General features: G+C 41.1%; 1 protein-coding gene across 5 annotated transcripts in view; it reads left to right on the top strand.

The window, feature by feature from the left end:
- trmt11 (tRNA methyltransferase 11 homolog) overlaps window positions 1–12,203 on the top strand; it is a 61,584-nt gene that overhangs the window by 24,746 nt on the left and 24,635 nt on the right. The window contains exon 13 of one of the 5 annotated variants that reach the window (XM_003215581.4): window positions 2,508–3,075. The exons of the other annotated variants lie outside the window; for them this stretch is intronic. Coding sequence (XP_003215629.2) covers window positions 2,508–2,639 — 132 coding nt within the window. The 3' untranslated portion in view covers window positions 2,640–3,075. Of the gene's footprint in view, window positions 1–2,507; window positions 3,076–12,203 lie in introns of those variants that run through there. 5 annotated transcript variants of the gene reach the window in all.

The raw sequence follows: 12,203 nt of genomic DNA, 5'->3' as shown, positions 1-12,203 counted from the left end.
AACATTGTTAAGCTGCTCATTTTTTAAACTTTATTAGAATCACATGTTTCTTCATAACATTACATGTATCTTTCAGTTTGATTTTCAAAAGGATTGTCCATATGGATTTTTTTATCATTTCAGAAGCGAATTGAGAACATATTGCAAGTCGCGTCTGCTGTGAGAGAATTGGCCGTCTACAAAGACGTTGCCTAGGGGACGCGTGGATATGTTACCATTCTGTGGGGAGACTTCTCTCATCTCCCTGCATGGGAAGCTAGGGCTGACAGATGGGAGCTCATCCTGTCTCGTGGATTTGAACTGCCGACCTTCAGGTCAGCAGTTCAGCCGGCACAAGGGTTTAACCCATTACGCCACTGCGGCCCCTTGGTGAAATGAATGAGTGAATCTATCTGTCTATCTATCTATCTATTCACCCATGTCCATGTCTATATGTCTATATCTATATGGACTTAATAGGGTGTCTTAATTGCTCATCTGGGAGGTTTAGGATGAGAAGCTTCTTGTGTTGTTGTTCTTTGTCTTCAAATTGGTTACCATTTATGGCTACCCTAAAGTGAACCAGGTGTGTTTTTGGTAAGATTTGTTCTGAAGAGGATTGCCTTTGCCTTCTTCTGAAAGAATGTGACTTTCCCAAGGTCACCCAAAAGGTTTCCAAGGCCAAACAGTAGATTCAAACCCTGGTCTCCAGAGTCATCGTCCAATGTTCAAACCACAATGCCGTGCTGTCTCTCTGAATAATGAGATCATGTCCAAAAATAGTTTTGTGATTCGACAGTGAGGATGCCACATTAAAAAGGTCCCGCCATATTTCCCTTAACAGTATCTTGGACAATTTTGAGTTTAATGGCAGACAAGTTCATTAAAAATAGGCATTCCTAAACTACTTACGGGCAAAATAAACACATCCAAGAGGGGTACCCCCTCCCCCCCCCCCCAAAAAAAAACAAAAAACCTCCAGAGCTCTTTTGAACCACCTTCTGCTTGGTAAAAAAATGTGTGAATTACCTTACTTTGACAACTTTAGAAGCCACAATTCGCCTTTTAAATAGATAAGAAGGCCTCCTCCTTTGCTTTTTAATATTATGTCCTTTGAAAAATAGGAATGGATTTCTGGACACTTTTCATTTGTTCCTGGATTTGGACCACTTAACTGTAGTCTGTAAAGCCTCTGGTGGGTTTCAGAGATCAAAAATAGTCTCCTGAAACCACAGAGGTTGCTTTGCCCTGATCTTGGAATTTATGGATATTTATCAGTTTCCACTATTGAGCTTAGAAACAAACTGAGAACCGATGAAGATTTAATTGAACTGTTGTGCATTGGAAACAATTCTGTCAACTGCATTTCACAACAGAGGCCATTTCAGAAAAGGGATCCAGCTCTTCCATCCAGTCCTAGGAAATGCATTGCTGGAGCACATTCTGGATGTGGCTGAGCCAAGTGATGTGATGGCCAGTAAGGGAATACAAGTAAAGACATATATAGACTTTTCTTTTTTAAAAAAACAACAAAAAACCAGCTTACATGAGTTAATTCTTACATTTCTTTTTTGTCTTATAAACAAGCCTGAGCTTTTAGGAAAAGATCAACAGAATACAATGCAATCTACTATGGTTCAAATGAATTTCTGTTTTTAAAGAAATCTTGGCTATGTAAATGTTTAAGAGCTTACTAGAAAAAATAAGAATTATGTTAAACAGCAAAAGTGATAGAAAGAAGGATCACTTTCATTTCTGTTTGATGAAATGGGGCTTGGATGTATGAATGCTTATGCCTTTTTTCGTGTCAGGAGCAACTTGAGAAACTGCAAGTTGCTTCTGGTGTGAGAGAATTGGCTGTCTGCAAGGACGTTGCCCAGGGGACACCCGGATGTTTGATGTCTTAGCATCCTTGTGGGAAGCTTCTCTCATGTCCCCACATGGAGCTGGAGCTGATAGAGGGAGCTCATCTGCACTCTCCCCAGGTTGGTTTCAAACTGGCAACCTTAAGGTCAGCAACCCAATCTTCAAGGCATCAGTCCTGCCAGCACAGATTTGTAAGCTGCCTGAGTCTTCTCAAGTGAGAAAGGCGGGATAGAAATGACAATTAATAATAATAATAATAATAATAATAATAATAATAATAATAATAATATAAGGATCTTTGCTGGTTTTTATTCATTGGAAGAAGCATCTGTCCTAGCTTCATAATGGGAAGGGATGATGGGAATTGGTGTTCAACAAGATCTGTTCTTTAGAATGAACAATCTTAATTGTGATCCAACTTTATTTAGCTCTGAGTAAGTCAGGAGTGATGGGATATTTGCAACAGTACCGAAGGTTGCAGTATGATCTCTCCCATCCAAAATGCTTTATTGTTAATGCAGCCATTTTTAAAATAAAGCCACAAGTATGTTTTTAATTTGAGTCTGCTTACCATGCTTCATTATCTTGGGGAAAATGTTCTTCTATCAAACCAGGGCAACACATAGTGTATGTTTGAACAATGCATTTTTAATCCCATATAGGATGAAGACCATGATGTTCACATATTGGAAAGCCAATACCTGCCATACAAAAGTCACAACTCCTTTCGTGATAAATATTTCAGTGGAGTGACAAAAAGAATTGCCAAGGAAGAAAAAGACAGCCAGAAATAATTTTTTTAAAAAAGGAAGATCGCTACAAGCAAAGTACTCATGAGGCTTACATTTGGCTATTAAAACATCTGGCCCTCAATATTATATGGATACTTCAGAGAACAAATACTGTTTTTAATTTTTAAAAAACTCAAAGCAAAAACCACAACTTAAGTTCAGGACAGTTCTTTTTCATTAACTTTGTTTATACCAGATTATTGCACAACTTTTTTTTACTCTTATTTAATTTATTTTTGTACTTTACGGTCTAATGATAATGGACTACAACCCTTGTCACTGTAATTTTTTTAGCCCATTACCTCTTAACAAAAACTACTAGTATTTTTTGACTTTTTAAACTGAACAGCTGGAAGTCTTAAATATATTTTTATTAGGAAGATTGATTTTATTTGCTTTTTCCTTTTGCAACTGATGTAAAATAAAGTCTGCAAAGATGTTTGTGAGTTTTTAAACTTGTGTTGCATGCCACGTTATTGATATTTCCAGGGTCAAACACACCACACACACACACACACACACACACACACACACACACACACACACACACACACACACACACACACACACACGGCTACCATCTAGGTTCCAGGAACTATTAAACCTCATAAATTCTTTATTATACAGCTGAAATACATCTGTATTTTGGACCTATTGTCATTTTAAAAAAAAGCTGGCTGTTGCTGATTCCAGTATTTTTATTGCCATTTTTAGATGATTCTGCTGTCTTTTTGTGTTAATCCATTATGTTAATTACCTTAATTTACGGCAGGTTATGAATGTTTGTTATTGAGTGTATTCAAGTCATTTTTAATTGAAATACATTGTCAAATTTTTACATATCCTTTTTTCATATACCTAAGAATTTGTTGTTTCCATATTGTCTAGTTCATTGTAATCAATTAATATAATGTGATGTAATAGATTAACACTTTAAACATGAGATGTTGGAGTTCTTCCAGGAAATTTTTGAAGGGTTCCCAGTCTTCCTTGAATATTGAAGGGTTTTTTATCTGAAGATCTTATTATATGTTAACTACCTTAATTTATGGCAGGTTATGAATATTTGTTGTTGCATATATTAAAGTAGAGCTTCTGGTGGCACAGCGGGTTAAACCACTGAGCTGCTGAAGTTGCTGATCGAAAGGTCGGTGGTTCAAATCCAGGGAGCGGGGTGAGCTTCCACCATGAGCCCCAGCTTCTGCCAACCTAGCAGTTCAAAAATATGCAAATGTGGGTAGATCAATAGGGACTGCTCCAGCAGGAAGGTAACGTTCCATGCAGTTATGCCAGCCACATGACCTTGGAGGTATTTGCGGACAACACTGGCTCTTCGGCTTAGAAATTGTGATGAGTACCAACCCCCAGAGTCAGATACAACTAGACTTAATGTCAGGGGAAAACCTTTACCTTTACCTAAAAAGACCTGTAGATGCTCTACACCAGTGGTTCTCAACCTGTGGGCCCCCAGATGTTTTGGCCTTCCAACTCCCAGAAATCCTAACAGCTGGTAAACTTGCTGGGATTTCTGGGAGTTGTAGCCTAAAACACCTGGGGACCTACAGGTTCAGAACCACTGCTCTACACTGTAGAAGTAATGCAGTTTGACATCACTCCCTTGGCTCAAAACTATGCAATCCTGGGATTTGCAGTATGGTCAGGAACCATTATTCTTTGGCAGAGAAAGCTAAAGATCTTGTAAAACTACAACTCCTGTGATTCTATAGCACTGAGCCATGGCAGTGAAAGTGGTGTCAAACCGCATATATTCTGCAGTGTAGATGTACCTGATACCTGAAAGATAGTGAAATTGATTCTATCTCAACATTTGTCAGGAGACTAATCCAGTGATTGAGAGCCACCACTGGATTGGCCATGACACAGGAAAGGCTAAGTGTCTCAGTTTCAAATCTTGGTGATTAAACCATTCAATTTACCTTTCTTCTTACAAACTCAAAACATACATGAAGCTTTATGGGAGATATGGCAGTTGTTTATGTTTCTCTCCTTGTCCTTGCAGCTGTGTCCCACGTGAAGCTGTGATAGAAAATTCAAATTGTAGATTGCATTAAAGGTCTCAAATAGAAATGTTTGTATCTAGGTGTTCATATCTCCTGTTCAGACATCCAGTAACCACGATTTTGGAGTCCCAAGAATCATTTTTAATGATTGCGTATCTAATGAATTTCTGATTATTGTAATTGATTTTTTTTTGTGTGTGTCAAGTGTAACTTGGAAACTGCTTCTGGTGTGAGAGAATTGGCCGTCGGCAAGGACGTTGCCCAGGGAACGCCTGGATGTTTTGATGTTTTACCATCCTTGTGGGAGGCTTCTCTCATGTCTCTGCATGGGGACCTGGAACTGACAGAAGGAGCTCACCCGCTCTCCCCAGATTCAAACCACTGACCTGCTGGTCAGCAGTCCTGCTGGCACAAGGATTTTCCCATTGCACCACCAGGGGCTTCCTTGAAATTGATAAGCCCAACCTTAACATTCTGGCTTCATAAAAAGAATTCCACTTCTAAAATGAAGTAATGAGATGATCCACTTTCAATGGCTTTACCCCACAAAAGCAGTGCCATTATGAAAAAGCCCAGCTCCCTGACTTAGGCAGACAAATGTGGTTACAAGAACAATACAAGGAGTTCTCGAGTTATAATCATCTGACTTACAAATGACTCATAGTTAAGAGCAAGGGTGAGACAACAGAAAGTGAGAGAAATCTACCCTTAGGAAGAGAAATTGACTCCTGGAAGAGTCTTTGTGGGGAAAAGGTGTCTCCACTGAAGCTGTATCACCAATCCATGTTTCCACAACAAGCCAAATTTTTCATAATCCAATTATCACAGGGACAGAAAGTGAGGTGAAATCTGAGCAGGTACAGATAGCAAAACAAACACCAAGGGTATTAACCCTTCCTCATGTGTCCAAAGCTAAACGATACATATATTTGGCTGGAGTTGCACTTAAAAAATGTACCTGTTCTGATTTTTAAACAAATTGAACTTAAGAACCAGACCTACAGAACCTATCTTGCTCTTAACTTAGGGATCACTTATACCCTCATTCAGTGTCTGCAAGTTGCCCATGACCTCTTGTCTCCCTTGGACATGTTGGTTTGTTTTTTTCCCTGCCAGAAACTGGTAATCTGTTGCTGCTGCTACTGCAGCTGAAGGGTTTTTTTGGCTCTTTTTTGCCCATCTGACTCCAGCCTGCGTTAAATTCCAGTGTCTTGCCCCTGGCAGAGAGGGTCTGTTCAGAAGCCTGCTCTGAAATCATTGCCTCTGACAGTTATTTGGGGTGCTTTGAAGATTTTTCCAGTGTTTTCAAATATTATTTTTGGACCATTCTTTTTTTCTTCTTACCGCTTTTTTATTGCTGCAGTATGCACGGGAAGGAAAGAGATGTCGGCCTCCTTGCTTCATAGAGCGGCAGATGTTAATATGGGGTGTTCGTCCCCAAATCAAGAGAGTACAGGATACACCATTCCTTGATATAATAGATTGGTTTTTAACTAGTAAAAGTTTATCCTGTGCATGCAGAGCTCTGAAATAATGTGTGAAAAGAACATTACAGGAATAAGGAACAGACATGTCACTTTGGGGGGTGAACAGGTATGAACACAATGCAGCCCTGCATGTGTTTGGATTAAAAGTTTTGTATTTATTGTGTCAGAAGCAATCTGAGGGTACAGTTAAAATGTATTCAAAAAACTCTCCACAAGCAAAGTTAAAAACTTGGCATTATACTAAATGTCCTTTGACCAGTAGCTAGCCACTTGAAGTGCTTCTTGTGTTGCTGTAAGAAGGTCCTCCATTGTGCATGTGGCAGGGCTCAGACTGCATTGTCATAGGTGGTCTGTGGTTTGCGATGATGTGATGATGTTCTGTGATGATGATTATATTTATTTATATACCAGTTTTTTCTCTAAAAGACTCAAAGCAGTGAATGGTGGTAAAACAATACAATATACAATTTAAAACCTAACGACTATAAGCATTAAAACAGAATTAAAACTAGTACTATTTAAAAATGAATAATTAAAAGCATTAGGAGCCCTGTTCAGTATAGTTAATTGTAAGGAATCTGAAAGGCAGCATTTTGCCTATCCCAGTGAAATAAGTAAACATTTTTGAGCAATGTTTCCACTTTTAAAGATGCATTTTTAAAACATTTTAAAGTTTTTTTATGTTCTGTGGCTTTCCTTTCTCAACTCACAACAAGAAATATAAATATAAAATAATATAAAATATATTACATTATATTAATGTTATATCACAAAGTTTTTTTTAAAAAAAATCTAACATTCACAAATTGCTTGGGGGATGTTCTGTAATAAATTACATATTGAATTATTTCTTTTTAGAGGTAATTTACAAGCTTTCAAGACATAACCATGCCAGTCTGTTCCAGCATAAAGAGATATGAAGGAACTCTGTATCAATTTTGAGACTAAATGGGAAAGGGGAATTTCTTGCTAACGTTTTTGTGGCGCCAGATGCATCTTACAAACATAGAGGCATTGCTTTCTCTCAGTCTTGAGAGGAACTGTAAGACTTTTAATTTTCTTTCAAAGTTTTGATTGCTTGAACACTTGAAACTCTTCCCCCATAATCTGTGGCAAATATATTGCCAGACAAAAAAGAACTTTTCCGAGGTTGCTCTACTCTGTGGGTGATTTCAAGGTGTACAACATTTCACATAGTTTTCTCGACTGGGCACTGTGTGAAGGTGTACATTTGAGAACAGCTCTGCATTGTGTTGATTTGTGCTTCTGTGTCTATTGCACCGCTAAACTAATGTATCCTCACAACATACCCTAATCCTTTAATCACTTTTGGAAAATGGAGATGAATGACTGTTCATTCACTTGCAGAATATCTTAATCTCTTTTTAAAAGGTGGAAGCTGGTATCTGCCTGAAACCGGGAGGGAGGGAGGCAATACCTGAGCTGAATGATCTCTGTCAAAAGGCAAGCAGGAAGCCAGGACTCTCTTTTCAAATGATCTATCTTCACCCTCACATTTTGAAGGACAGAAGCACTAGCAGGAAATTCCTCCCATGATTTCTTCTCATCTCTTTGATTTCAGGAAGGTTTGTAAGTAACAGAAGCCTCTCTTTGCAGCTCTGGTAGTGACTAAAATGACAGCAGAATTAACCTGGTTGTGTAAGAATGGGAAGATTCTGGCTCGCTAACTTGCTAAAAGCCTTCAACATTCTGTTCCTGTAGACATAAACAGCCATAAGGTGATTACTCTAGAGCTCTAACATTCAGTCTAGAGCGCTAATATTTTTGTATAGTTTAAGCAGTTTATTAGCTGCATATTCATGCTTTAGAAGGGAAATATAAAATGGCTAATTTGCTTAACCCCTAATATAAATTGCAAGGTACATTTTTAAGAGGCTTGTAAAAAATATTTCCGAGTACACTAGCTTGAGCATTTTGCAGGAAGGATGCTGTATGTGCTGCTTTTAAGTAGGCATTACAATATATACAACCTAAGCCATTTTTTTTTATTTCCATGGAAGATAATTTCCTATAGACAATGTTGAAATTAGAAATAAGGTTCAAGTTGGATGGGAATAGAGAAGGAAGGAAGGAAGGAAGGAAGGAAGGAAGGAAGAGAAAGAAAGAAAGAAAGAAAGAAAGAAAGAAAGAAAGAAAGAAAAAGAAAGGGAAGAAAAAGAAAATGTAATTGCTATACATTCAAGCTCTAAAAAATGAAGTATTTTAAATGTTCAAGTGTTAGTTAAGGGATTAAAGGGTTCAGCATCAGTCAGCGTTAACACTTTCTCCCAATTTCACTGCAGTTCACATCATTCTGGACTGAGGTAGTTGAGCATGATGGAGCTTTAATCCAACATATTTTGGGCACTACCTTGAGAAAAACTAGATTAATTCAATTGTTGCAGAAGGAGAAAGAGAGAAAAGCAAGCACTAGCTGAAGTAAAATAGGTAGCTCCCCATTGGTGATTGAGGCAACCAGAACATAAAAAAGAGTGGACTCATTTCAAGAAAATTCAGTTTTAGCTTCCTGCAGTTGATAAAAGCAGGTTACAGGAAGAGTATAACAAAATGACAAAGGGAAATCTATACCTGTAGCAAAATAACTGGCAATATTTTCAGTTCCTCCCAGTGACTGCATTTTTGAAATTCCTGGAATAGAGGAATTCTGGGACTTAGTGTGAAAAGGCCCCAGGTTTGGCTCAATACTGACTGAACATTCCTTAGTTTATGGGTTCAAAATCTTTCTATTATTTTCTTAGAGTAATGGTGATTTCCAGTGACCTCATCACACTATCCCCCCCCCCCCGGTAACGTTTTGGGGGCTAACAGAAGGCTGCAAGGGGGCTGTGGAGGAATTGCTACAAGGTGCATTGTGCCCCATCGCTTTCCCCCATTAGACGGGGGGACACATGAAAATAGTGCTAAAAAGAGAAAATTGCGGGGAACTTACCTATATCATGGGCACTGGATAAAAGAAATGGAGACCAGCGTAAAATTGCTTTAAAAACTGCCGTCTGATGATGTCTCAGGAATCCAGTGAGAATTTGCAGCCAGGCAAGGGCCAGGCAGTATTAGCCTTTAGGAGCAAAAAGGGGCAAGGAAAAACGTTCAAAAGATAAACCGGATTAAACCGGAGTTTAATCCGGGTAAAAACAAACTGCTTGCTTCAGCCTGGGGATAAACAAAACAAAAGCCGAGGAACAAAAGATACAAAAGAATGCAACTAATTGGCAGCAGATTCCTCTCTGCTGCCAACACTGTGCTTAGAGTAACTTGCGTCGCTCCCACACACACAGCAGACAGGATTTCCAACACGAACAGATCAGCCAAGGATTGTAGCAGTAGAGTAGACCCAGTTCCTTTCCGTAGATCAAAGCCAGAAGCAGACGTTGTAGATTCCAAGTCCAAGAAGGGGGGAAGACAAGCCGTGGTCAGTTCAGTCCGAGTTTTCAAAACAGGAGATGGCGTCCGTCAAGAAGACGACGGAAGGTCAAGCTAATAAGAGTAAGCACAGGTTTGCACAAACAAATGCCCACACAATTCCTCCCGCCGTCTGACCCTGAATTCCAAAACAACTTACGTCTCAGCACAGGAAAACACACCAGTCTTCAGGAAAGCGTCCCACACAGATCCCAAGCGTTCGTCCAGATTACCTTGCCCAACGCAATTTGCAATTGCTCCCAAGCCCCATTTTATGCCAGTTACAAATCCTCATCACTGTCAGCTGTCCTCCTTAACCCGGGCGTTTCCTCATCACTTTCCTCATCAGAGCTGGAACACCTCTGACTACGCCCCACAGCATCTCCAGCTGTGGATCCCGTCCCATCCCTCCAGCTAAGCCATGGGTCTAATCCTGAAGGTCCCCATTCATCTTCTATCCCATCATGACCAGTGGCACCCAATTCCTCCCTTACCCGAGTCCAATCCATCTCATCCTCCTCCGAGCTAACCAGCCCCTCCTCCATTCTCTCCGTAAACCCCTCAAAAGACTCTTAGTCAGATGGTGCTGCAAAAATGTCTCGCAGTCTTTTTCTTTCTCGCTCCTCGAGAGTATCTGACTCTCGAGGAGTCTTACGCCCACGTCTGTCAGTAACAGAGCCATGAGGCTCAATCATAACACTATCCCCTCTCACAAAGCCTCCTCCCCCGATGGCGGAGAAGTGGCAGTGATACCCTCCGCTATAGCACCACGACGACTAGACGTATCTAGTTTCAACAGCGAACGATGAAAGACTGGATGGACCTTTAAACTAGACGGTAAACGCAAACGAAACGCAACGGAAGAAATCTTTTTAACGATAGGAAAGGGACCCAAATATCGCGGCGCAAACTTTCCCCCAGCCTGTTTAATATGTTTGGAAGATAACCACACCAAATCCCCTTCTTCCAACTCCTCCCCTGCCTGCCTGTGGCGGTCAGCCTGAGTCTTTTGCGTTGCCTTAGCTTCCAACAGTAAGCGACGGGCAACATCATGCAGTGCAGCCATTTCCGAAGAGCGGTATACAGGGTCCGAAGAGACCACATTGGTCGACGGCGCCACACCTCCCCGTGGGTGAAAACCATAAGTTAGCTCAAATGGCGTATGCTGACTAGACGTGTGCACCGCATTATTGTAAGCGAACTCCGCCACCGGTAACCACTTCACCCAAGCCGTGGGTTGATCTAAACAAAAACAACGCAAATACTGCTCTAAGAGCCCATTAACCCGTTCCGACTGTCCATCCGTCTGCGGATGAAAGGCTGAAGAAACGTTTAACTTAGTCCCTAAGCACTCATGGAAATGTTTCCAAAAGCGTGACACAAATTGCGGAGCCCTATCTGAAATAATCACCTCGGGTGCTCCGTGCAAACGATAGATGTGCTTAGTAAATAGTAAGGCCAACGTAGGGGCCGCCGGAATGGTTGAACAAGGAATAAAATGAGCCAGTTTGCTAAATAAATCCACCACCACCCAAATACAAGTATAACCCCCAGACTTAGGCAAATCTGAAATAAAATCCATGGAAATGATTTGCCATGGCCTCTCCGGAACAGGTAGAGACGACAACAACCCTCTAGGGCGCCCAACAGGCGTCTTACTCTGCTGGCAAACAGCGCAGCTGTCACAAAAGCGCAGAATGTCTTGCCGCATCTTTGGCCACCAGTAGCTCCTGGTGATAAGCTGTACGGTCTTGAACCTGCCAAAGTGCCCAGCCATGGGTTCGTCATGGTGGGCTCTAATCACCTCCAACCTGAGGGCCCCCACTGGTACGTAGACCTGCCCCCTGCGTACCAATACTCCGTCTTGATCTTGTAGATGCGGCAGTATTGTACGGTTACCTGCTGATAGCAGCATCAGTTGCTCCTGAGCCCACACATCATCCCTCTGAGCCTCAAGGATCTGGTCATGTAACCCGAGCTCATTGTCTACAACACATAGAGAGGCAGTAGGCAAGATGGTCTGACATACTACCTGCTCATTGGTCTTAAACTCCGGCTTGCGGGATAAAGCATCGGCCCGCAAGTTTGCCTTCCCCTCCACGAACTGCACCTTGAAGTTAAACCTGGAGAAAAACAAAGCCCATCAGATTTGACGCTGGTTTAACTTCTTTGCTGTTTGTAAGTGCTCTAAATTCTTGTGATCAGATCTGACCACAATCTGGTGCCGTGCCCCTTCAAGCCAGTGCCGCCACACCTCAAACGCCACCTTAATCGCCAACAACTCCTTCTCCCATATGGTATAGTTCTGCTCGAAGGGTGTTAGTTGCCGCGAGTAAAAACCACAGGGACGCAAAGTCCCTGAGGAATCCTTCTGAGACAATACAGCCCCCAACGCGTAGCTAGAAGCATCCGCTTCTACCACGAACGGTTTGTCAACATCAGGATGTGTTAGTATGTTGTCCGATTGAAAACTAGACTTAAGTTGTAGAAACGCATCGTGAGCTTCCCGCCCCCACACAAATGGCTGTTTCTTACGCAGGAGCTGCGTCAAAGGTACCGTGAGTTTTGCAAAATTCGGAATAAACTCCCGGTAGTAATTAGCGAAACCTAAGAACCTTTGTACATCCTTCTTAGTCTTT

Source organism: Anolis carolinensis, chromosome 1 (genome assembly GCF_035594765.1).
Source record: "Anolis carolinensis isolate JA03-04 chromosome 1, rAnoCar3.1.pri, whole genome shotgun sequence".
Lineage (NCBI taxonomy): Eukaryota > Metazoa > Chordata > Lepidosauria > Squamata > Dactyloidae > Anolis > Anolis carolinensis.
This window is presented reverse-complemented; position numbering and strand designations above follow the sequence as displayed.